Source organism: Oryctolagus cuniculus, chromosome 1 (assembly GCF_051225735.1).
Source record: "Oryctolagus cuniculus isolate XC-2025 breed Fujian yellow rabbit chromosome 1, ASM5122573v1, whole genome shotgun sequence".
Classification (NCBI taxonomy): domain Eukaryota; kingdom Metazoa; phylum Chordata; class Mammalia; order Lagomorpha; family Leporidae; genus Oryctolagus; species Oryctolagus cuniculus.
Genome location: NC_142867.1, coordinates 74,807,442 through 74,835,078, shown reverse-complemented (window position 1 = coordinate 74,835,078; position 27,637 = coordinate 74,807,442). Strand labels below are relative to the sequence as shown.

At 39.4% G+C, this 27,637-nt stretch overlaps 1 protein-coding gene and 1 pseudogene across 23 annotated transcripts in view; both read left to right on the top strand.

The window, feature by feature from the left end:
* The window catches only part of DLG2 (discs large MAGUK scaffold protein 2), a 2,253,656-nt gene that overhangs the window by 1,936,735 nt on the left and 289,284 nt on the right, over positions 1–27,637 (top strand). The window contains exon 1 of one of the 23 annotated variants that reach the window (XM_089332085.1): positions 25,743–25,884. The exons of the other annotated variants lie outside the window; for them this stretch is intronic. Coding sequence (XP_089188211.1) covers positions 25,848–25,884 — 37 coding nt within the window. The 5' untranslated portion in view covers positions 25,743–25,847. Of the gene's footprint in view, positions 1–25,742; positions 25,885–27,637 lie in introns of those variants that run through there. 23 annotated transcript variants of the gene reach the window in all.
* LOC138850164 (cleavage stimulation factor subunit 2 pseudogene) lies at positions 15,189–16,896 on the top strand (annotated as a pseudogene).

Genomic DNA, 27,637 nt, shown 5'->3' with positions numbered 1-27,637 from the left:
ACAACTACCTTTTCTGTGTGTGAGTCAAAGGCAGGGCGTAAAAATATTCTTTTAGTAAATTTCCAATATGTGATAAAATATTTCTCTAGATTTTACAACCCATTCATTTATTCAGAAAATGTTTGTGGAGTTAGTGTTGTTCCAAGCTGTTTTTAAGTACTTAGATACAGAGATGAAATGGCACATGGTCTTTGGTCCTTGAGAAATTCCCAGTATGTTGGTAGACAAAATTCTCTGTCTTTGGGTGAGGATCCAAAGTGCAGTGTGAGTTCAGAGGGAGAAGTCCCAGCCAAGACTCTAATGAGTTCTGGGAACCATGAGAAGCTTAAATTTTGAAGCTGGTACCAGTGAAAAATAAAGTTGAACAGAGTTAAAGTGATCAAATCATGACAAGCAGCAGAATATGAACCATAAGATCTGAAATTTGTCTCCAGACATTTTCTCTTTTTTTTTTTAAAGATTTATTTTATTTATTTAGAAAACAGAGTTAAGGATGCTGGGGTGGGGAGAGATAGAGAGAGCTTCCATCCACTAGTTCACTCCCCAAATCACTGCAACAGCCAGTGTGGAACCAAGCTGAAGCCAGGAGCTTCATCCAGGTTTCCCACATAGGTGCGGGGACCCAAAGACTTGGGCCATATTCCACTGCTTTCCCAGGCACATTATCAGGGAGCTGGATCAGAAGTGGTGCAGCTGAAACTCAAACTGGTTCCTATATGGGATATTGCATCACAAGCATCAGTTTAACCCATTATACCACAACAACAACCCCCAAATATTTTCTATCAATAAATAAACTTAGGGCATTTCCCCACTTGCATATTTATTTGCTATCTGCACAAACTATTTGAAGTCTATCAATTTCTAGCCATGTAACATTGGGCAATTTATCTATAAAGTAATAAAAATAGTAATAGTGCTTATCTCATAGATTATTTATTAAGGAACTACATGAGTTAGTATGTGAAAATTCAAAAACAAAGCACTTGGAACAAAAAAGTGATGAATGAGTATTGGTTATAATTGGTATTATTGTTTTATAAAATTCATAATCATTTGGGTCACTTTGTCACAAAGTACTAAACCAAGAGTGTTCATAGTGACATTATTACTAATAGTACAAAACCCATGGAAATACCTTATTTGAAAGATTTTTGGTTAAAAATTTGGTTGAGGTTAAAGGTTCTGTCCTCATGGATTTTTAAAAACATTTATTTATGATTTGAAAGAGAGAAGTTCCACCTGCTGATTCATTCCTCAAATGCCTGCAACAGCTGTGGGTGGGCAAGGCTGAAGCTACAGTTTTGAACTCAGTCCAGGTCTGCCCTCTAGATGGCAGTTGCTCAAGTACTTGAGCCATCACCTGCTGCCTTCCAGAGTACACATTAGGAAGAAGCTGAAATCAGAAGTGGAGCTGGGACTCAAACACAGACACTGTGATGTGGAATGTGAGTATCCCAAGCAGCATCCAAACAGCTACACCAAATGGTTACTTCATATTTCATGCTTTTTAGCATGCAGAAGGATAAAACACAAATCATTCAGGACAGCAAAAGCACAGAGCAATTAAAAAAATTCCCAAACTCTTTTTTTTTTCAGAACGAAAATTCTTTCATGGCACAAGTACCTTGAGAAAGTTGTTTCTGTCTCACTCATCACTAACATAACACCTTTATTTTGTACCGAAGTATTTCTTTTTACTGCTATATAAAATTTTTATTGACATAGCGTGCAGGCAGGAAAGTGCACAGATCAAAAGCAGATAGCTGTATTTCTATGTAGTGAAGACACCAGATCAGGAAGTAAAATGACACTTCCCATCCTAACTTCTAAGACTTTTATTTTTCTTTGCCTGGCATGTACTTCAAATGAATATAATCATACTATACATGCATATATATGTATATTTAATATAATGATCTTATTCTTTCAAGTCTGTTCTGTTTACACACCTTGAGGTTGTAAGGACCATCTATGTTGTTGGGTATAACTGTAGCTCATTTACTTTTAAATAGTACAGTACTGTACAGCTATATAGTATCCCATTATATGAAATACTAAATTTCACTTATCCATTTTATTGGAAGGGACATTTAGGTGATTTCTTGTACTTAACTATTATTAATAATGCTGCTATGATTATGTTCATACATGCCTTTGGGATAAAGCTATATATAGATAGGGGTAAAATTATTGAACTATAGGGAATGTATTAATTTAGCTTTAGGAGCTATTGCTAAATAGTGTTCTAAAGTTATGGTGAATTTACAATTTCGTGTGAGCTCATATTTACCAATGCTTGAGAACTCAGAACTCAACCTTGTGGTAGATGGGCTATGAGGTCCCTAGTCAGTCTCCTACCTTCTCTCTACCTTTCAGATTCTTTATGTTTGTGTGTATATATAGATTTCCAGTTTTCAGTTGTAGAAGAGGGAGGAATGGGAAAAAATAACTACACCATCTTTGGAAAAATGTTATTTCCTTTAATTTGCATTTCCCTAATGACTAGTGAGGTTGAGGCAGAACTGTTTTTCAATCACTTTATTAGCTATTTGAATATTCTCTGCTATGAATTGCCTGATCAAATTTCTTGGCCATTTTTATATTGGCTTCTTTCTTCTCCTTGGTTGAAGGAGTACTTTGTATATCCTGTAGCTCTTTGTTATTTGTGTATGGACATGACCTACTCTTTAACTCTTCTGAAGATGTATATTAAGAGACAGAAATTCCTAATTTGAATGTAATCAAATATATCTATCATTTTCTTTATAGTTAATTGTTTTTGTGCCCTCTAGAGATAATTTAACTGTATTAATTTCATAAAGCAATTATATATTATGTTCTATGGGATTTCTTGTGTTATTTCAAATTTAGATTTGTTATCTACTTGAAATGGATTTTGTAAATTATTTAAGACTCAAATTCATGCTTTTCTTTATATATCTTGAGTGTGCTTCATGCTCTTTTTAATTATCTGCTCGAGAGCATGCTTCTGGTAACAATTTATGTACAGAAAAGATCAGCAAAATTTGAAAGCTTATGGAAAATTAAAATACATGCTTTATCATTAGGTTTAATACCTCTTTAAGTACTTTGACACAAAATAACCAGTGAATCTCTATGTAGTACAAAAGGTTCTTATGGCCACATTCCAGATCACTCAAAATGCTGTGAAGATTCTCCAGTTTAAATCCTGACAGAGCCCACCAGCTCCACAGCGGGACGCTCAATTCCTTCTGCTTTGTGAATCTCCCTCTGTGCCTAGAGATGCCTCCAATCCTTAAACTGAAGAAAGAGGACCTGACAGAAAGTCCAAGTGAAATTACCAGCAGCAATCCACATATTGAGTGTATCAGGCCTTGATCTTTAAGAAAAAAAATAATATGAATAGAACCACTCCTATTTCTGTCCTTACATGTGGATAATCTGTAGATTGTCCTTCAGCTGTGTTCATCCCCAAAACTTTGGTGCCCATTGCCACTAACAATGGAGAACTTTTAAAGAACTTCAAGTAGGAGCTGTGTATTGAAATTCCACCCCAGCATCAATGATGATGGATAAGAATAAAGCAAGAAGGTTAGTGTCATGGTCTGAGTGAGAGACAATGAGGACCCATTGTAGTGCAGCTGGAGAGGAGCTGGTGAACACACGAGCTATTTAAGATGTGGCTTTGACAAGACCTGATAATTAGGATGTGATGCTCAGGCATTTAGGTAGGTGAAGAACATTGCAGGACAGCAAAATTTAGAGATGAGGAAGGTGATGACAATTTTAATCATGGCTGATCACTTAGAATTTCTTCCCTTTTTGTATCAAGCACATCTTATCTCCTGTTATTTGAGTCAGAAGAAATTTGGACCAAATTCAAATTATGTCAAAGCTTTTCTGCCTAATGCATTTAGCAAAGCACAACAGCCTGGGTTGTCCTAAGAAGGTACATTTCATGTGGATGATAATTCCAAGTGGAACTAAAATGTGCCTTTGGAGAACAACCTCCAGGGATGAGCCTGCCCTCTTTTTAAACGTAACAACTAGAAAAAATGGTCTTAGCTGTGTACCACACATTATATCATCTCCAGGCAGTCAAAATAGGTAAATCGTGGCATTTATGTGGACAGTAAGTATCTGCTAGTGTGTATTTTGTTGACCATTGTCATAGTAGCTGTTTGGGGTTAAAGAGAAGTAATATATAATTTTGATAGTGTATTTATAACCCCTGGAAAACACAGGTGCTTTGAAATCTGAACTTGACCTAAACCTCTGTTTTTCAACAGAAGGAATAGTAGGAAGAGAAATGCTATGATCAATAACCCTTTTCCATAAGCTACCCAATGCCATCATCACTTCTCCATGATTTCTATGTGGGGTCCTAAATTTCATACAAAGCTGAGAACAGAGGGAGTAAAGCAAAGGAGCCAGATATGGAAATGGAAAAGAAAAAAGAAAAGAGATATAGGGCAGCACTACCAGAATAAATGGAGAAGACAGGAAAATTGTAGCCCAGAAGAACACCTCAGGAACTCTTTTTTTTAACTTTTATTAATGAATATAAATTTCCAAAATACAGCTTATGGATTACAATGGCTTCCCGCCCCCCATAACTTCCCTCCCACTTGCAACCCTTCCCTCTCCTGCTCCCTCTCCCCTTCCATTCACATCAAGATTCATTTTCAATTCTCTTTACATACAGAAGATCAATTTAGTATATATTAAATAAAGAGTTCAACAGTTTGCACCCACACAGAAACACAAAGTGAAAAATACTGTTTGAGTACTGGTTATAGCATTAAATCACAATGTACAACACATCAAGGACAGAGATCCTACATGAGGAGTAAGTGCACAGTGACTCCTGTTGTTGACTTAACAGATTGACACTTTTGTTTATGGCATCAGTAATCACCCTAGGTTCTTGTCATGAGTTGCCAAGGCTATGAAGCTTTTAGAGACTATGTGCCCAACTATATAGAGACTATATGACACCCACTATGTGTCTAACACTAGAATACAGAAGATATAACTAGGGCGAGTTGGTAAATATTACAGGGAAGTAAATTGCAATGAAAAGTTTCTCATTTATGGAATTATGAAAAAAGGAAGAACTGGCCTGTATTATTATGATATCTCTTTAGTTTTAAGTATGAAAACAGTGGGTTGTTTCAGAGGAGACCATAATATTAGATACATACCAAGTGAGTCTGTCTCAAGATAACACTTCCAATTGGAAAATTCTCTGAGTTTAGTTTTGGTGTAGAAACAGAGCTACTTTCAGTAACTCTGGCCTTCCATGATTAAGCAATTGAATTCAGGGATAAGGTAAATACAATTCTTGTCATGCATTTAAGCATATTTTACTGTCCTTTTTTTAAAAAAAGCTTTATTTATTTTAAAGGCAGAATCACAGAGAGAGAGAGAGAGAGAGAGAGAGAGAGATTTTCCATCCAGTGGTTTACTCCCCAAATGGCTGCAATGGCCAGGGCTGGCCCAAGCTAAAGCTCGGAGCCAGGAGCTTCATCTGGGTCCATTGGTGCAGGGGCCCAAGCACTTGGGCTATCTTCTGCTGCCTTCCCTGGTGCATTAGCAGGGAGCTGGATTGAAAGTAGAGCAGCCAGGACAGGCCCTGCACCAATGTGCAACGCTGGTGTTGCAGACAGAGGCTGAACCTGTTACACAACACCAGCCCCTTATTGTCCTATTTTTTACAGATGAGAAATTTGATGCCCTGACAGATTAGGTGGCATGGACAGGTAGAAAGCTCTGACTCCAGGAACCAAGAGAACCAAGACTAGATTAAAGAAAACTAGTCATCTTCTAAATTGAGGTCATATGAGCATCATATAATCAGAGCCCATGAGTGTGATTCTAGCCACTAGACTATAAACTCTAGGGAGGCAAGGATTTTTTTGTCTTTGCTAACAATTGTATTCTAAAAAAACTGCAACAATGCCTAATATGAAGAAAGTAATAAATAACATTGAATATTAAATGAAGGAACAAAGTATGGCTTGAAGCCCTACAAAGCACTGCTGAGCTGAAGAATCTTTTATTCCTAATCAGAAGTTTAATTATTAATTCATTCATTTTTAAGCATTAATTTAACAATGAACTAGAGTTAACTGTGAATCAAGCATACATTCTATTTTCTATCCTTTTCCAATCTGTGTTCACTCAGACTGTGTGCTTTGTGCTTTGAAGTGCCTCGCTACTGAATACATTGGTACTTGAAATGCATCTTAATAGAAAGCATGTCTTTGATCCAAGAGAAATAGAGAAAATGTATATATCCAAAAAATAGAGAGGAGGAAAATATATGTCATTAATTGAATCATACTTTTAAAGAAATAGAACCAAACACTATGAAAGTTCATTTCTCAACATATCCTCTCATCTTAATTTGCCTTATTAAATGATTTTTTTCTCCTCCTTCCACTCTTTCTTCAACAAGATGTGTCTTTTCCATTATAAATTGTGAGGCTATAGTGAAAAGTAACCCTGTAAATAACTCATTTGATAAGAGTTATATTAACTTTATCTCAATCCATCATCTGAAGTCCTTGAAGCAAAAAATCTTTCCCAGCATCTCTTTAGCATCTCTCTTCTAAATCTTCTTTTTCAAATTCTACTCTTAGGAGGCACATCTTCCCCTGCTTAATATCTTTAATTTAATCCAAGCAGATGTGGTTTGTGCCCTCCTTGTGGCTCAACATTTAATGATAAAATTAGATTTGTACTAGTATTTTACTTCACCTAATAAAATGATGCATGTAGATTGGCTTTTTACCTTGTGCCGTATGTGGATATCTGAAAATTGTACCACCCACAGTGCCCCAAATTCCGTCATGCACATATGCTCAGTAAATTGAACACCACCATCTATAAAGAAGTAATTCGCCAACATCAGGTTGCATTGGAATCACTTTGCTGCACTCTGATTCACCCTTAAATTGTTGTCTGCTCTGAATATTATGAGCTAACAAAGCTGTTCTTCAACTTTTGGTGTTTGGGTGCTTTTTTTTTTCTATTCTTCTCCCTCAGGGCAATACTTTAAAGAAGGAGAGGTTTTAAAGAGTAACTGCATTTTCAAAAATAGATGAAGTAAAAACAGAGCAACAAATCATACGCACAGTTGATTTCTGTTGCTAGGATGTTTCAGCCTCTGTTTTATTTATTAGCCATTGCTGTCTGCAGAGAGAAATAGGACCTTTGAGAAAACCACTGGAAACCATAAAGCCAAATGCCAGCCAAACAAATAAATAGCCAATCTTGCCAAGGAAAGAAATTCCAAAATATCTATCTCCACAAGACTTCCATGACTAAAATATGCCTTTCAGAACAGGTGCATACAGTTGCCCTGACTTGATCAGATCATCTGGCTAATGATGAGTATGTTGAGTTCTAGGAATAATAATAATAAAAGCAAACACTTGTGCAGATGTCTTTCTGAGACATTGAGAGAGAAGCTAACTAATCTGCCCAGGGACATATGACCAACCAGCATGAGAGCTGGGACCTGAACCTTGGATCTTTGACTCAACTCTATGCTCCTCACAGATGCACCACATTGCTTCTAAAAACCAGGTCTCTGAATGGCATAGACAGGAGCTATTAAAAGAAAGCTATTTAGATAGAATCATATGAATACTAATATTTGACAGTTTTTGACCTAACGTATCTGCAGTTTATATTGCCCAACCTAATAGTCTGTAAAATAAGGGACAAAGCAAACATTTATGAGGCTTCTGCTCTAGCTCTGGCTGTGTGTTCTGGAGTCAGTGTGATTCTGGGACAGATAAAGAATCTGGAGACCTGAGTTTTTATCTAAGTGTCATTGCTAATGTTGATTATTCAGTTATCTCCATGGAACTCAGTCTTTTCATCTGTAAATTAGGTGGATCTCAACCTTTTTAAAAACTGTAGTCCACTCAGAACAGATAAAACATTCTGTTTCAATGGCTCAAAAAAACCGCTGTCAAGTTCTACTGGAAACAAAACCCCTGGTTATGAAGAATATAGCTATAAAGGCAAATTGTGAGGGATGGGCATTGAGGCACAGCAGGTTAAGTTGCCATCTGGGACTCCCACATGCCATATCAGAGGACCTGGTTTGGGTCCCCACACCTCCACTTTCCATTCTTCTTCCTGTTAATGAATACTGAGAGGCAGCAAATAATGGTTCAAATGCTTAGGCTCTTGTCACCAATGTGGGAGACCCAGATGGTGTTCTGGTCTCCTGGCTTTAGCCAGGCCCAACCTCAGCATTGAGGGTATTTGGGAAGTGAACCAATACACAGATCTCTCTCTCTCTCTCTCTCTCTCTCTCTCTCTCTCTCACCTCTCACTCTCTCACTCTCATTCTACCTTTGAAGGAGATAAAAATAAATAAAAATTTTAAAAACAAAGCAAATTGTGGGAGAATTATGTTAACACGTCTTTTGGAATAAGGATACTGATGATTAAGTGTCCAAATGTCTTGAAGCCCAATTTTTGCAACATATTAGGCCAAAATATAGTCAATGCAAGTTATGCATAATTAAAGGCCAATTAAATTATTCAGAATAAAATGGGAAAGATAATAGTAAACCTAAACCAAATTTTTAAAATTCACTCACAATAGGACATAGAATTACCTTAAAACTTAGGTCACACTTGCACAAAGTCTGTACTTACATTACTGCAGTTTGAAGCCTATATCAAGGTAATAGGAGAAATAGGTGAGTTGTGGCTAACACATAGACCAAATTCTGTGCACCTGGTGTGAGGTGCCCTGCATATGCGTGTATGTGTATGGTTGACAAATGTGTGGTGTGTGTGTGTAGAGAGAGAGTGAGAGAGAGAAACAGAGACAAGAAGAGAGCATGGGCAAATACAAACAGTTGGCATAAAAAAATTTATAAAATACAAGTCCTGTATGCATTTTCCTCTGATATTTACTATTTTTAAAAAAAAGAAAAATATTGATCATATGCTAACTAATTTCACAGCTCTCTTTTGGGTTGTGATTTATAAATTGAGAAACATTGCTCTTAAAGATGTTACCCAGATATGCTAGTTGAGTTCACTATGCCCTCCATGCAGAGCATCGGAGTCTCTTTTGCATTAGGGATTTGAAATAAGGTGTTTCTCGTTTTAAAAACGAAGAAACAAATGAACAAAAGCACATTTGGAAGTTCCTTGGGTGAATGGATCGGAAGTTGTCGGTTATAAGAAAATGTGGCTGAAACTGTGGTAAATAGCCTTGAAAGGAAAAGTGATGGCAGTGGAGGGAACAAAGAAACCAGAAGAAAAAGTGGCAGTCCTCAAATATTTGAGCAGCTACAAAGGTAACTAGATGTTGGTGTGTGTGTCAGGGGGAGGCTAGGCATGTAATATTTTTTAATTAATTGCTTATTTTCATTTTCATTTGAAAGGCAGATGAACAAAGGGACAGAGAGATAGAAAGATAAAGAGGGAGATCTGGTTCACTTCCCAAGTGCCTACAACAGCCAGGCCTGGGCCAGGCCAAAGTTAGGAGCCTGGTCCTCAGTGTAAGACTACCACATCGGCCGGCGCCGCGGCTCACTAGGCTGATCCTCCGCCTAGCGGCGCCGGCACACCGGGTTCTAGTCCCAGTCGGGGCGCCGGATTCTGTCCCGGTTGCCCCTCTTCCAGGCCAGCCCTCTGCTGTGGCCAGGGAGTGCAGTGGAGGATGGCCCAAGTGCTTGGGCCCTGCACCCCATGGGAGACCCGGAGAAGCACCTGGCTCCTGGCTCCTGCCATCGGATCAGCGCGGTGCACCGGCCGCAGCGCACTGGCCGCGGCAGCCATTGGAGGGTGAACCAACGGCAAAAGGAAGACCTTTCTCTCTGTCTCTCTCTCTCACTGTCCACTCTGCCTGTCAAAAAAAAAAAAAAAAAGACTACCACGTGAGTGACTGAGACCAAAGTACTTGCATAATCAACCTGCTGCCTTCCAGCGTACTCATTAGCAGGAAGCTGCACTCAAATGTGGGATGTGGGTTTCCCAAATGGCGACTTAATTACTGCTTCTCATGCCCATCCCAGAACCCAGGGTGGATAGTCACTCATTCAGTCTTCTAAGCATTTAGTGAACATCAGCTACTTGTTTATTTCTGTGCTAGAGACTGAAATCTAAAAGATAGCAAATGTGACTGAGTAATCTTTATGAAAAGATTTATGGTTTTCCAATGATGTGAGACTTAAGCATGACTGATAGCTAATGCAAATCTACATAGATATCCAGAGTATTTAGAAATGATTTATTTTTTTGAGTGGCTTTATTACTGATTCATATAACCCTTTGTTTACCAGCATTACCGCTTGAGTCCATTTCTAAATACTTCTAGTGTTCACTAGTGTGCAGGTGCTCTCAGAAGTTACAGAGCAGCAGTTGCTCTCAGAAAAAGGGCTGTAAGCTCACTAACCCAGCCAAAACTTGTCCCAGTGCTGCTCTCACCGCTCCCCTTTCCAGCTGAGGCATGAGACTATAAAAGAACTTCCATCTGAACTTTAAAGAAGATTTGTAGAATTCTAGCTTTAAACATTTTTTCCTGAGAAAAATCATTAAGCCTTCTTTTTAATTTAAATTATTCAATTTGCAGGAAAGCATATATCATAATGAATATATCAATCTTCTAAATTTCTCTCAAAGTCTGAGTCTTGATTTTACTGTTTTGGGCTTCTGCTAAACTCTTTTAAACTCAAAAAATAAATCCATTAGAAATTTGATCCCCATCATTTCACTGTATGGAAATTCAATGCTAAAGCTTGTTTGAGGTCATCTGTGAGATTATTATCAATATACTGAAGATAAAGACAGACATATTTTGGTTCAATATAAAATTAAACTTCTAAGTGTAAGAGCCACTGAGGTAGGTAATAAGTTTCGTCAATGTAAGAGACATTCAAGGTTTAAGAATAGTTGAAGATTACCTGGCTTCTGGTAGGATGAGGAGAGAGAAGTTACACAAAATTGCTATTCAGCTTCCTACCAACCTAGACACTGTATGTACAGATTAAACAGTGGCTTCTTCAACCCACAGCTGCTTTCTTTTCCAGAAGAGCTTCCTTACCTTCCAGAATCACATCCCAAATTACAAAATGGCTTTCTCCTTAAATGGGTTTAAAGTATCAATTTTATCTAAGTCAATCAGTACAGACTTTATAATGAGTCTCTGAAAACATTGCCACAGCCCAGCAAAATCAAATTATTAATAACAATAATTACTAATTCAAATAACAACAAAGTATCAATAACATCAATGATTTTTCTTAATTGTTCTTAATTGTCTGTTGTATAGCAAATGCTGGTCTACATGCTTTAAGAACATAGTTTAATAATAAAACTATCAAGTGGTACAGCTCTTATTCTTCTTAACAGATAAAATTGAGAAAGAGAGAAGACACAAGTCATAAGACCTCTTGTAAGTGGCAGAATATGAAGTCAGTGAGTGTACTAACTCCAGAGAATAAACTCAGAACCACTAACCTACATATAATGTCTGTTAAGTGGGTGTCTCTGACACTTCCTAATATGTGTTTAGTCATTTAAACCATTGAGAATCATGAAGCATAGGAAGAACACTCTCCATAGGCTCTCTGTTGCAATGCATGCCTGTTACAAAAGACAGAATAACCAGACACGAACAAGAGTATATTAACATTCCCTATGCACAAGGGAGACAATCAAGGAATTAGTAATTTTCAAAGAAGTGGCTTGGAATTTCAGCTTATAAAGCCTCTTCAACAAGGAGTGATACCTTTTTTAGAGAAGTGACAAGACAAAGGAAAAAGAGTTTGAATGTCCACAAGCACAGGCAACCACCTGGGGATGGGCAATTAGGTGGCAGGTAAAGGCTCCTTAGTAGTGTTTGGTACTGCAGATTCCTTCACACCATTTCTAAACTGACTAGGGCCCAAGGTTGACTTTTGTGATTAACCTTTGTTCTCTTCAAATAGAAAGGGGATAGGGGAGCAGGATACCTTTTGTCTATAAATCTATGTCCTACTTTTAAGCAAGCAGAGGAAGGGGCAGCCAGCTTTTCTGCATCTGTTTTTTGGTTCAACAACCCTTCATATTTAGGGTTGCAATATTCTGTTCCCTGTAATCATATACATTATAGCTTAAATATCCTTCTTAAAATTTGAAATACTATATCATAAATTTTCTTCAGTGGGAAATGGTAAGTAATTTCTAGTACATCTGTCCAGTCAAGTTTTAAGAAACCATTAAAATGCTTTTGACAAAGAGCTGTTAGTAGATAGAAGAAATGAATGCAGTTACAGCAAATGAAACAGTAAAGTTCAAAATGTTGGTATAGTGTGAGCTCCTCTTAGTTTAAAAACATGTTCATGAAGAATACCTAGGGGTATGTTTATTGAAGCTCATTTCATAATAGCTAAGACATGAAATCAACCTATGTGCCTGACAACTGAAGACTGGATAAAGAAATTATGAGATATGTACTCTATGGAATACTATACAGCTGTAAAAAAGGGAAATCCAGTCATTCGCAATAAAATGGATGAATCTGGGAAACATCATACTGAGTGAAATAGTGTCATATGTTCTCCCTGATCTGTGATAACTAATAGAGCACCTAAAAAGAAATCTGTAGAAGTGAAATTGACACTTTGAGAAGCAAGGACTTGAACTGCTCTTGTCTTGACTGTTGAGGAATAGTTTTTTTCCCCTCTTAATACTATTTGTTGAACTCTTTACTTAACATAGAGTTAATTGTATGTGTATAAAGTCAATAGAAAATAGATCTCAGTCAAAAATAAGTGTGGGAATAAGAGAGGGAGGAGGAAGTTTGTAACTGTAAAGCTATATAGTTCTGCATACATTCCTACTAACTTAATTCTAAGGGTACAGTTTAAAAACTTGCTATGGGACTCCAATCCCATTAAGCTGGGTGGTAAAAATACCATCTTAAGTGCTAAAGTGATCATATTAAGTGTTAAGTTATCATATAGATGGGATTAAGTGCTAAAGTGATCATATAAATAAGATCAAGTGTCTGGCAATAATGAAAGAATTTAAAAGGAGAGAATGTTCCAACATGGAAAGTAGTCCACACAGCAGACTCATAGAATGACAATCACTCTAAATAACACCCTGACTTCTGAATCAGCCCTTAAGGCATTCTGGTCTGGCTGAACAGCCCATGAGAGCATTTCAGGCATAGAAAGCCAAGACACTGTGACAAAAGAAAAAAAAATGCCCTGCATGAAGGATCTCTGTGAATAAGACCCCAGTGGAAAGAAGTGGCCACCAAAGAAGAGTATACATTTCTTTGAAGGGACAAGAGAACTTCCACTCTGCTTATGGCCTCGTCTAAATACTCATGGAGACCGTGGATTTCAAAGGCTTCCATAGTCTTGGCAGCTCATGTCAGGAGCCTTGCATGATCACTGACGTCATACATAAGAGTGTTAATTTAACAATTAACACAGGAGTTACTGTGCATTAACTTCCCATGCAGGACCTCTGTCCTCAATGAGTTGTATTAAGAGAATTAATGATAAAACTTGTTCTCAAACAGTTTTGTGTGTGTGTATGTGTGTGTGCAAATTGTTGAAATCTTTACTTAATATAGAGTTGGCCTTCTGTGTATAAAGTTAATTGAAAATGAAAAAAAAGAAATACCTAGGGGTGGGCATTTGTCCTAGCAATTAATATATATTACAGAGCCTGGGTTCAGAACCACCTTCAGCTCCTGACTCTATGTTAATGATAATGCAGACAGTAGTATTGACTCAAGTAATTGGATTCTTGCCATCCACCTGGGAGATCTGGATTGAGTTCTTGGCTTCTGACTTTGGTCTGCCTCATTCCTGATTTAGGAGTCATTTGTAAGAGTGAAGCAACAAATTGCAGCTCTCTATTGCTCTTGCTCTCTCTCTTTCTCTCTCAAAAAATGAATGAAAGAAAAATATCTAGAAAAAAATGACAAAAGTACTCAGAATAATTGATCCTTTTCTTTAAAAAGCTCTTCTGTTTTTTTTTTTTTTTTTTCTGGCAATGAACTTGAATTATTTCTACCACTCTTTTTTTTTTAAAGATTTATTTACTTGTTTGTTTTAAAGCCAGAATTACAGAGAGGAAGAAATAGAGAGAGATCTTCCATCTCTTGGTTCACTCCCCAGATGGCCACAATGGCCAGGGCTGAGCCAGTCCTGGATCTAGGTGCCAGGATCTTCTGAGTCTTCCACTTGGGTGCAGGGACCCAAACACTTGTGTCATCCTCCATTGCTTTCCCAAGCACACTAGCAGTGATCTGGTTCAGAAGTGGAACAACTGGAACTCAAACTGGTGCCCATATGGGATACTGGCACTGCAGAAGGTGGCTTAAGCCCCTGCACCACAGTGCTGACCCCACCATTTTTTAAAGGTTTATTTTGACTTTGTTCCTATAAAGCAATTTATTTTTCTCATATCAATTGTTTGGTTTCTGCTTTGACATTATGGTATATAAAGTATCATGCTCTTTTATTTAATGAAAATTTAGTTAAATGGTCATATGTTTACTTAGCAGTGAATGAATCTGTATAGAAATGGCCAACTCAGTATCACTATAAAACATATACTTATTAAGGTACATAAGGACTGCCAATTCAACTTTGCCCAGCGTAGATTCTGTGGGTTTTAGAAACGTTGTTGTAATCAGCAGCCCTGAGAACTACGATCTTGTATTTTTCAGCTTTAAAAAGGTGGTGTAGACTGGTTGGGCTGATTCAGCAGACTTAGTGATGTGATTTGTAGTCAGTTTTGGTTGGTCCTCCTAGTGTGTGCTGTCTGCAGTCCCAGGATGTAGTGCCTGGCTTAGGGGCAGAGGAAAAGTAAATCTTGTTTAACTAGGGGTGATCAGCCTAAGGAGGCATAGGGTATTCCATTTTCACAAAGTCTTGGGCCTTCCCATGCAGAGGCTGTTATAGTTTGAAATAGGTGTTTAGAAAGCACTACTTTTGTTTTTGATTCATGAACTGTCATTTCAGTACCACAAACTTTGTTTCATAATTTTCTCCTACTTTGCTTTGATTCTAAATGGAAGTGTTTTTACAATTTTAAATGTTCTATCTAGAGTCACCAATGAGTGACTAATGATATTATCTTTAGTGGCAACAAGTGTCAAAAGTCAGAATAATTACGGAAGTGTGCTTAGGTTTACCAGAAGCTGTAGGAAGAGAGCAATGGCAGCTTTGACTGTTAGAGACCCTGAGGTGGATTGTTCTCTACATTCTGTATTTGTGGGAAATATTCTTTATGAAGCTACTGAAGAACAATTAAAGGACATCTTTTCTGAGATTGGACCCGTTACTAGTTTTAGATTGGTATATTATATTATAGGGAGACAAGAAATCCAAAGGGTGCAGCTTCTGTGAATACCAAGACCAAGAGACAGCACTTAGTGCCATGCGGAACCTGAATAGACATGAATTCAGTGGGAGAGCACTTTGAGTGGACAATGCAGCCAGTGAAAAGAACAAAGAACTCAAGAGCCTTAGAACTGGTGCCCCAGTCGTTGAGTCACCTTATGGAGAGACCGTCAGTCTTGAGGATGCTCCTGAGTCCATTAGCAAAGCTGTTGCCAGTCTTCCACCAGAGCAGATGTTTGAGCTGATGAAACAAATGAAGCTCTATGTCCAGAATAGTCCCCAGGAAGCACAGAACATGTTACTTCAAAACCCTCAGCTGGCATATGCTTTGCTGCAAACACAGGTAGTGATGAGAACTGTGGATCTGGAGATTGCCCTGAAAATTCTGCATCGCCAGACAAATATCCCAACAGATTACAGGCAACCCCCAACCAGTCTATGGTGCTGAGCCTGGCTCTGGATCTAGTGTTTTGATGAACCAGCCAAATCCTCAGGCCCCTCAGGCCCAGTGTGTGGGTGGAATGCACATCAATGGTTCACCTCCTCTGATGCAAGCTTCTATGCCAGGTGGTGTTCCAGACCAGGGCAGATCGCAGCTGCTGTCACAGGACCTGGCCTTGGTTCTTTAGCTCCTGGAGGAGGAATGCAGACCCAGGTTGGAATGCCAGGAGGTGGACCAGTGCCCATGGAATGATGACAAGTGCCGATGCAAACCCCAGAGCAACTCTACAGTGAGGACTTTGCTGTAGAGATCTCTTAGGAGATGCTCCAAATGACCCATGGGGAGGCACTTTACTTTCTGTAACTGGAGATGTAGAGGTTAGAGGTTACCTGGGACCACTTCATCAGGGTCCACCCATGCATCACGTCCCTGGCCATGAAAGCCATGGCCTATCCCAACATGAGATGAGGGGAGGGCCACTAGCTGAGCCTAGACCTCTGATGCAGAGCCAAAAGGACCCATGCTAGATCAGAGGGTCTACCTTTGGATGGCAGAGGTAGATGAGATCCACGAAGAATAAATGTATTAAGTATGGAGGCCCAAGCCATGGAGGCAAGAGGATTAGATGCCAGAGAATTGGAGGCCAGAATGATGGAAGCCTGTGCCATGGAGGCCTGTTCTATGGAGGCCCATGCCATGGAAGTCCATGCTATAGAAGTCAGAGGAATGGAGGCTAGAGATATGGACACCAGGGTCCTAGTACCTGGACCTAGAGGACTTCTACCTAGTAGAATGCCAGGTCCCAGTCCAATTAATATGGTGGCTTGTTCCCAGGGAACCAGACAGGTCCCAGTCATGCAGGGAGTGGGCATGCAAGAAGCAAGCCTGCAGGGTGGAAGCCAGCCTGGTACCTTTAGTTCTGGGCAGAACCAAGTCACTCCACGGGATCATGAGAAGGCTTCTTTGATCATGCAGTTTCTTCAGCTGACTGCAGACCAGATTGCCATGCTGCCTCCTGAGCAAAGGCAGAGTGTCCTAATCTTAAAGGAACAAATCCAGAAATCCACTGCAGCACCTTAAAAGGTTTTCAAAGCTGCCTGACAACAGAGCTGGAAATTATTTCCATAACTTTATTGAAATGTGGCAAAAAGATGACTTCAGCATCCTAACCCCTGACTAACTCAGTTGGTGCCAAGCGGAAGACTCCTATCACCTCCTCTCAGAAAAAACTGATTCATTTTGTTGTCTTAGTTTGTATATTTTCTGTGACTTGAAATAAACTTTGAACAAATTTGAAATAAACTTTGAACACTGCAGATTGATATCCATGACCTTTTTGGTTTTAAAAAGCTGAACACCAAGGGTGAAACCTTAGATGTGTTTTCTACTCTCCTACAGCATTGTACTTTAATGTTATATTGCAGCTTGCTCTTTAGGTTAACCATTCGTTCTTCTTGATAATATTTGAGAATTTCTCAGAAGCAGTGTTTTCTTGAATTTAGTTTTTGCTTAATTTGCTTCCAGCAAGAATAATAAGGCTTTGCCCTTTAGAAACTCTCTCAAAACTCTGAGTCTTCTGGGAAAAAACAGCACATGCTTAGAGCTGTAACATGGTCAAAAGGCCACCAAAGCAAAGAGCATAGCACAGCAATTTATTTAGTTTAGAAACATCTAAATATCAAAATGCATTTTTTGTCAATAGTGGATCTGAACATTCATAGTTCAAGGTTAAGACAAAAGATTGTGTTGGTGCTGGTTTGGATATATCAACAAGACTCTGACATTTTCTTGTCTGTTCTAAAACTTCAATCTTGTAGTCAACTTTAAAAACCCCACTAATTTTTCACATGTTCAAGATGAAATAAAAACAACAAAAATCAAGTGAACAAAATACATTTCATCCTATCTTCCAGGAAATTACTAACCTGCAGCCCTATATTATAAACCAAATTTATCCTGGGAACTTAAAACATAAAAAGCTCTAGAACTTTTATGGCTTATTTTAAGAAGACCAAATGTGGAGGACAAGCATTCGGGTTGCCTGGTAGGTCTGTTCCTGCTTCCGACCTTGCAGATAGTTCTGAACATAATCAGTGCTGTAACCTGGGGTCTTCTTGCCTAGTATTCTCTCTCTCTCTCTCTCTTCCCCCTCCCCCCCCCATAGTGGCATTAAAGAGGAACATTGTTTCTCTCCATCAAGCCAACTTCAAGAAGTTAAAAGTTACCTTAATAAATAGTAAAGTTCTACTGGAACTACTTTTGATCCTATTTGTATTCTCAGAATACTATTCCCTGGGTTAGGGATTATGGTCAGATCAATTCAAAATCTGGCATAGGCTTAGAGAATGTAATAGCATATTGCTTTACATGGCAAGCAAAAAAATGCAAAGATAAGCAACTTGATAGACACTGAAATGAAGGAATTTTCTACTCATGATACATAATAATTTACAACAAATAAATAAACTATTTCATATTAACCCAGCAAAGAAAACATGCTCAAAATAGCTGAAGAGCTTTCTGGGTGTCCTGCTCATCTCCAATTCAGCTTGGATGACAATTACGCAGAGTTTATTATTTTCATTACCTTTTAAGTCCACTTCCATGAATACCAGGACCTTGATATGCCGATTTGAGATCAGAGTAAAACCTTACTCATCAAGAACTCATAAGTTTCAGGGAACACTAGCTTTCCAAATCAATGGCCTTGGAGATGAGAATAGTTGGTCAGCAGTTGTCTAAAAGGAACCACATTTTTGATGTTACGGTGCGTATTATCCTAAAGTCTTATTAAAGTTCATTTAGGTAACTGAAATCCAAGTGAACAAATTGGCAATAGTGTTGGTATCCCAATCTATCCCTACGGAAACACCTATCAGTGTCTTTTACTGGTGTAATAGCACAGTTAGATATCATGGGTCCATGAGCTACATTTATTGTGTTGAGAATGGTGACTAAAAAACCAATCTCACTAATCCTTCATGTCATACCAGAGGTTTCTGAATAATTAGAAACAACCATTTGCTCATTCTTGGTCACTTAATAGTAGGAAAATTGGTGTTATAATGCCAATTCAGTAGGAACATTCTCATAAATCTATAACGAGTTGAACTCTGGGTATAACTAAATGTGAAGTTTTTTCCCCTCTTTTGAGGGCCTGGGGCTTCTTTTCTCCTAGTGATTCATGGTGACTACTAACATCCCAGAGCAGATGTGGTAATTGTAGGCTAAGGTTGTAGATGACAGAAATAACAAGCATTTTGATAAGACAAAGAAATGACCTTCTGCTTATGTCATTTGGTGAATGATTATTTGGTAAATAGGGGGGTAGTAAGCATCCCCCCCAAAAAAAAACTATTGAAATTGTAAATTCTGGGGCCGGCACCCTGGCACAGTAGGTTAATCCTCTGCCTGCGGCGCCCGTATCCTATATGGGCACCTCTTCCAATTAAGCTCTTTGCTGTGGCCTGGGAAAGCAGTGGAAGATGGCCCAAGTGCTTGGGCCCCTGCACTTGCATGGGAGATCGGGAAGAAGCACCTGACTCCTGGCTTCGGGTTGGCGCAGCTCTGGCCATTGTGACCATTTGAGAAGTGAACCAGTGGAAGGAAGACCTTTCTCTCTGTCTCTCCCTCTCACTGCCTGTAACACTACAAATAAATAAAATTTTAAAAAAATTGTAAATTCTTTCTTAGTTTTTAAACAAGACATTAATAAGTCCCCTTAATAAAAACAGTGATAAGGAGCCTTTGTGTTGACTACAAAAGTTATCTTAAGATGGAGTTCAAATTTTTTCAGTTATTTCTCAACAGAATAATAGATGACAGGATAGCTGACTTTAAATTATAATACAATTTTGATTACAATTTACAAATGTTCAAGATTTTCTTCCCCAAATGGAAAGCCCAGAAAATACAACAAGAGTCATTAAGCAACAAAAAAAATCCTTCATTTTTATGACAAGCAAAATCAAAGCATAAATTGTGTTCACACGATATAAGATTATGTTTAATGTAGTAGAATGTATGTAGTTGGTGTTATGTGGGGATAGAGGTCTTGGTAATTTTATGTTCATTGTTTATTATTTATGTTTATTACTAAATTTTTGTTATTATTCAATAAGTTTTTATTTAAAAAGGAAAAAAATCAGAATTGAAACCTCCTAACTTTGCTTGTTAGATAATTGATTAAAGAGAAAGAAATGCTTCACAGATTTACACATCTCTCCTGGGTGGAAGCATTCTTGGCCTATAATTATCTAAAATAATTATGACAAGAACTTCATGGTTGAGTGCCCTGGAAGTTAACAAATCAACATTTGTAATCATGCCTGCATCATAGAAGGAAAGAACAAAAAATGAAGCAACAGTATTCTACCAATTTTAATGTATTCTACGGCAAGTCTTCTGTGTAGCACAATTTTGCAAATATAGTTGGCCTGTGTGGCCATGGGTTCCATATTCTCAAATTTAACCAGCTGTGCAAAAAAATGTTGTGTCTGTACAGTTGTGTCTGTACAGAGTGTGTACAGACTTCTTCCCCTTGTCATCATTCCCTAAACAATAAATATAGCAACTATTTACAAGGCACTTATATGGTATTAAGTACTATAAGCTATCTAGAGATGACTTAAAATATGCTGGAGGATTCATATAGGCTATACACAAACATTGTGCCATTTTAGATGAGGAACTTGAGCATCTGTAGATTTTGGAGTCCATGAGGAGTTGAAGTTCTGGGGGCCAAACCACCTTGAAAATGGAGGGATGACTGTGTTGGTAAAATGGCTATAAAATCCTTGCTTTGTTTTAAGCTAAAATGCAGGAATCATATATAGGTTCCCAAGAACTGAACCTATATCATGAAGGAGGACCCTGTAATTCAGGTCTAAACTAATAACGTTTTAACCATGAGACAGGTTATTGCCAAAAGTAGAGTAGGAATGGCCCCTTACCTGAGAGTTGCTCAGATGTGTCCAGGGATTTTTGTTTGGCGTTTTGTGATTTATGAAACTGGGCCATCAGAAATGCTATGCTGGGTCGTACTAGTAGTATCTTCAGTCAAATAAAGGTCCCAAACATTAAAAAAGTGACATGAGAAATGCTGAAATAAAGGAGGTGCTATGGGAATGGTGGCACACTAAGTCATTAACTCAGTGTGAAAAATTTAAAAAGACTCCCAGAAGCAGCAGTGTTCAACTGTGTTTTAGAAGAATGAGTGGAGCGGACTAAAAGGAAGAAATAGGTTCTGTATAAAGTCCTCACATTTTCTAAGAAGATGATAAGAGATACTGTTAGGAAAGCAAAATTGTGCAAAATTGTGAAGGAGTTTTATGTACTCCACTAACTATGTGGCTTTATGCTATTCTTGATGAGGAGTTAACAGAGGATCTTAACACTGGTGAGAGAAAATCAGGTCATCATTTTAGAGTCCTCTGACCACTGGAGTGGCTAACACAGTAAGGGAAGGTTAGATAAGAGAGAGGAAACAGGGGCTGACATTGTGGCACAGCAAGATAAGCTATGGCCTACAATGCCAGCATCCTTTATGAGTGCCACCTGGGAAAGCAGCTGAGGGTGGCCCAAGTGCTTGGGTTCCTGCCACCCACGTGGGAGAACTTGGCTGGCTGGAGCTCCAGGCTCTTGGCTTCAGCTTAGCCCAGCCCCAGCTGTTGCAGCTATTTGGGCAGTGAACCAGCAGATGAAGAGTAACTCTCCCAGCTGCCCACCTTCTACCTTTGCCTTTCAAATAAGGAAAATTAAAAAAAAAAATGTTTTAAAGAGTGGGAACAAATTTGGAAAGAGTTTACCCATGTAGTGGCAGTGGCAACAGAGAGGAACTTATAGACTAGAGTGACATTTTGGAAGCAGAATTCATGGGATTTGACGGCTGTTTAGATGTAGAATTGATGTTTGTAGGATGAAATTTCTAGCTAAAATTGCCATATTTGTGGCACCATTAACCAAAGACTTTATGCCCTCTAAAATCCAAGAATTGTTCCAAATCCATCTCACATCCATAGTTGATTTCTTTTGTCTAATGATTATGTGATATCTGATATTTCTCCTAAAGTTTTAACTTTATGAAAAGATATTTTTTTGTTTGGCCTCCTTAAACATACAGTTCGAAGATGATACAAGAACAAATGTGAGTGATTTGACCAAAACTGCCCAGCTGATTTTTGCAGGGGTGGGATAGAACCGAGTCATCGTATTGCAGTTTTTTAAGTTTTAAATCAAATCATAAATCTGGTAGCCATGCCTCCCTACCTTTTTTTCATTGCCACTGGTAGCTGGTGGGGAGTGAAAGTGACAATCACAATGTAGCCTCTACCTAGAACAGTCCCTGGATTCCTGGGTCCCTCCACACTCTCATCTGTTCAGAGGGTTCTATGTGACTTAAAATCAGCATCACCCTCAAATCTGTTTTCAGCTTATATTAACCAGGGAATAAATGGATTTGGTGATCATATTGGGTGAGATTCTCTATGCAGAGGTTGTGGAAATAAACCTGTTCCATTTCCTGGTGGTAAGCACTGCTTCAATACTGCTAACAAAGCACAAAATCTCAACCTCAGTGAACAGAGAGGGACAGTTTTGGTCCCTGCAAATCAGAAATTCTCTACTAAAAGTACTGGAGTTATTTTTCAATACTAGGAGAGTCATTTATCAGTTCTTTTCTTTTTTTTAAAGATTTATTTATTTATTTGAAAGAGTTACACAGATAGAGGAGTGGCAGAGAGAGAGAGGTCTTCCATCTGCTGGTTCACTCCCCAATTGGCCGCAACGGCCGGAGCTGCGCTGATCTGAAGCCAGGAACCAGGAGCTTCTCCTGGGTCTCCCATGTGGGTGCAGGGGCCCAAGGACTTGGGCCATCTTCTATTGCTCTCCCAGGCCATAGCAGGGAGCTGAATCAGAAGTTGAGCAACTGGGTCTCGAACCGGCGCCCATATTCAAGCCAGGGCATTAACCCACTGCGCCACAGCGCGGCCCCCTATTCTTTTCTTTTGTTAAAAATTTATTTTATTTATTTGAAAGAGGTAGAGACAGAGACAGAGAGAGGTCTTCCATCTGCTGGTCCACTCCACAATGGCCAGGATCCAGGAGCTTCTTCTGGGTCTCCCAGGTGGGTTCAAGGGCCTGAGGACTTGGACCTTCCTCTGCTGCTTTTTCCAGGTGGATCAGCAGGGAGCTGGATCTGAAGTAGAGTAGCAGGGACTCATCTGGGATGCTGGCACTGCAGACCAGGGCTTTAACCAGCTGTACCACAATGTACCCCCTTTTCAGTTCTTTTCTGAACTGATTAGAAACCAGTTCAGTAACTGTTGCTGATTAGAAATAGGCAGATGAGACAGATATTTGTGAATAGGGAGAGAGTTTTCATCTACAGGGGTTTTTACTGTCTGTCTCTAGGAACCTGTGGTTTCAGGATGCTTGGAGAGGGAGAGGTTTCATGATGAACACTCCTAAGTGCAATTTTCCTTAAGGCAGATCTGATGTCTTGTAGGATCAATTCTGACTTGTGGCTGATTGACTTGGTAAAGGTGATGAAATCCATGTGTTGAATGATCTATAATTGTACAGCTCCCGTCCTTCTGGGGAGTTTGATTATCTGCCTCCTTGCCTGACTAAAGGACTCATCTGATTTCAGCATGCTCCCTTGTCATCTATAACTACGATTGGCAGATTCAATAGCATTGCAAAATAAATGAGCTAAGTACTGCCTTGAAATTTTATTAACTTTTTTTCTTAATTTTTTGTGAGGAGAGAAATGCATATAGAAAAAATGCAATTCCACACATATAGGTATTGTTTAACAAGACTTTCTTTAATTTTATAAACCAAGATAAAACCCTAGAGACTCTCACAGCTCTCAAGGGCAGCCATTCTGTCAGGACCAGTTAGAAATCTTAGTTATATTCTCATTTTATTCCTAAAAGTCCTTTGAAAAATTTTTAAATCTCCAAACTGAGCAGATTCAATCCTTCAATTTTTTAGCTTCAATTTTATTGATGTGAAAGGCAGTGAGGCAGAGATGTCCTACTGGTTTACTTCTCAAATGCCCACAACAGCCAGGGTTGAGCCAGTCCAAAGCCAGGATCCAGGGACTCAATCCAGGTGGGCCATCATCCATTGCTTCCCAAGGTGTACATTAGCAGGAAGCTGGAGTTGGAAGAAGAGCTGAAACTGGAACCCAGGCATTCCTGTTAGGAATATGAGCATTCCAAACAGCAACTTTATTGCTACACCAAACATCCTGGTCAGTTTTGTTTACCTAGTGATAATGTGTTTCTGTAAACATGTTTATACCTTTTTTTTTTTTTAATAACGGTGTGACTCAGTGAGTTAAGCTGCTGCCTGCAAAGCTGGCATCCCATATGACTGCCAGTTTGAGTCTTGGCTAGCTCCCTGCTAATGCACTTAGGAAAGCAGAGAGGATGACCAAAGTGTTTGAACCCCTGCCACCCACATGGGAGACTGAGATGTAGTTACAGGCTCCTGCCTTCCTGCCTGGCCCAGCTCTAGCTGTTTTGGCCATTTGGGGAGTGAACCAGCAGATAGAAGACCTCTCCTTTTGCCCCTTCCCCTTCTCCCTCCCTCTCCTTCTCCCTCTCTCTCCCCCCTCCCTCCCTCCCCCTTCTCTCCCCCTCCCCCTCCTCCATTCCTATCCCTCTCCCTCCCTCTCTCCCCCTCTCCCCCTCCCCCACTCCTCTCTCCTCTCTCTCTCCCCTCTCTGTTCTCTCTCTCTCCCTCCCTCTCTCCCTCTCTCTCCCCCTCCTCCTCTCCTTCCCCCTCTCCCTCTCCCTCCTTCACCAACACTATCTTTCAAATAAATAAATTAAATTAAACATTTGCACTGAAAACTCTCCCATCTCAAGTGAGCTTCATTACCTCCTATTTTTTTTAACATAGGATTTTGTAGCCAGTGTACACTTTAAATTTAATAAATGAAACAACAGGGAGAATGAGTAGGTGGTTACCATGGTGACCACAACATCTGATTTAATCAGCAACAGATAGGGCAGGGAAGCAGTGCTATATTAAACTTGATTCCAACAATGATCAATAGTTGAGGAGGGAAATGAAAATGTCTGGGCTCCACTTATCAAGTGGTCATTCGATCAATGGATGAAAAGCAATATCAGAATTGTGGCTTCAGATACGTACACTGTACAGATCAAAATAAGAGTCCTTTACCATATTTAGGAAATGCTTTTAGAAAGAATTAAACACTATTCTGATTTTCTCATTCTAGCTATTCATCCTAAAATACCAGGAGAAGCTTTAAACAACAAGGGCTTGATATTGGCATTAAACGATCCACTACTTTAGAGGAAATCAAGAGAGGGATTAATTTCTCATACTGAAGGAACTTTCTTGACTTGCTTTTGCCATTTGCACTCAAGTAATGAAGTTAGAGAAGGTCCACTTTTTGAATACTCTTCCCACCTAAGGACCCACTTAAGCAGGCATTTCCTGCCCTCCTGGAGCCTGCAGATTCCAGCCTACAGGGCTTAACACCATCCTGTGAATAACTTTGTTTTCTCTCTTCTACATTTTAAAAGAGGATATCAGGCTAACACTTCAGTGTTGAAATCTCAAACACTGGTAGTTAGCCCGGGGCTGGGGTGGAATTAGCGGGTGAAAAGTTTCCTGGCTCCCTTCAGCAGGCTTTCCGGGTGGGTTTTTACCTCCTCTACCTTTACAAAGCTAAGGTCTTTTCAGCTGAGAAAAGAATGAAAGAGAGGTGAAGGGAACAATCAACAAATGGAAAGTGATTTGTTACTGTTTTTAAAAGAATGGAATGGAGAAAAGTGATCCTGTCTTTTAAATTGGCTCATTTGTGTTGCAAAGCATCTTAAACTAGCTCTGCCACTAGTTTGGGAAGGTGGCCCCGCCCACTTCACTCCTAAGAGGCTTTGGCCACCTCCCAAGAGCGTCTGGAGGTGTGTGCTGGTGGGCGGAGTTTAAGTACTGTGCAGCTCTAGCTGGAGGAGGAGAACAGAGCTGAATTTAAGAAGCAGCTGCCTGCTATGCTGAAAACCTCTGGAAACTGGCTAAGGAGCTGTGGTGAGAATCATGCTGCTTTTCTCAGACTCATTTTTCTTGACAGACCATGTCGGGGGATTATAGCCAGTAAATTGAAAAGAGGACAGTAGATTCCCCTCTCTCGCCTTGCTAGTACAAGAGTGCCTGCCATTTCTCAGCACCCACTGCTTGCAGGCACCTTCTGTGGCTGTTCTGTTTTCCTGTCTGCTGCTATCTAGTTTCGGGAGAACAACAGTCCGTGATTGTTTTGTCTTCTTCCACACCACTTCATGTGTTTGATTCACTACTGGCTCCTTTATGCTAAATACCTCTCATGTGAGCTGCTAGCCTCTTGCTGAGGCCGGGCGGGGGGAGTGGGGGGTGGGGTTGGGGAGGGGAGAATGTGGAATTCTTGCTGCAGATTTAACTAGGTTGTAGAAAAGCCTCATTTCACATTGATTTCAGATCTAATATTTGGTGTTTACAAGTCCTGTTCAAATAGAAGTCAGAGCCTGTTCGGGAGAGCCTAGTTCTCATCCAGAAGGCAGACTTACTTGTCTGAAAGAACCAGATGGACTTGAATGTTGAATCCTGCTTTCACCAGTCATAAGCTGTGCAATCTTGTTAAGCCTCTGGACTTTATGCCTTTGGTTTTCTCATCTGTAAAATGGGAATTGCATTGCCTATTGGTATGACTGTTTAAAAACTAACTTATTATTATGGAACACATATTTAAGTATCTAGAAAAGGTAATTTATTAACAATCATAGCTTAGCAGTTAATAATGTCTTTTCAGATCATTTTTCCTGAGCTCTAATCCTTACTAGTAAGCTGAGCAATGTAAGCCTGTTAAATATCTGTAAAATTGGATGGTAGTAATAATTATTTCATGGACCCCTAGGATTAAAGCCCTCACCCTTGTGCCTAGCATGAAATAATAGCTCAGTAAGTGCTAGTTTTGTTATTAGGAGTCAGGAGATTGCCCATCTGACCATGCAGTTATCCTCCCTGGCCTCAATTTACCTCATTTTTTAAAATGAGAGATGAATGCTAAGGACCCTCCCACCTGCTCCCAGCTGTGTTGCTAAGTGCATCCACACACACATCACATAGCCCCACATCTTTCTCATAGAAATCATGTTTTATGGTGGAAAAACAGCCATTTATAATATGGTTATAAGATATATCACTTCATATGCTATGACTATGTTTCTTTAAGAATGTATATTATCATAACCCCAGATGCTACTTTGCATTTCTGTGGGTTTGGGAACATAGAGATTTCCATCCAAACACTGTGCTGGCTTCAAGAAATTTTATTCATATAAGCTGGCTGTGGATAACACGTGTTAGCATTTCTAGTTTCTGTATTATTGTTAAGAAGGAGTCTTAACCTGTATCTCCGCATTCTGATGGCACTTAATATGTATCTGGCATTACAGCTAAGAAGTTGACAGTCAGTTTAAAAACCAGTGCAGAGTCATTCCTCACCCTGCCCCTGGGGCTGAGGAAGTACACTTGCTAGACTACAGATTTGCCTTCTCTTCAGACTCAAAGCTTGCCTCCATCAGGACATCCTAGGTATTTTACTCTCTCTGTATGCCCCCTACCAACTTTGTTTCCTACAACTTCACCAAAGATTTTATTGGTGCTGTGAGCCAGGCTAGCATACCCTTTGAAGGTAGAACAATTATCATAGGATTTTATAATAATTGTCAGTGTGAGATCACTGTAAAGGCAGGAACTGTGTCTTCTGAGGCTTAGCACTTAAAATAGTAGTCCTTGTTTCGTATGG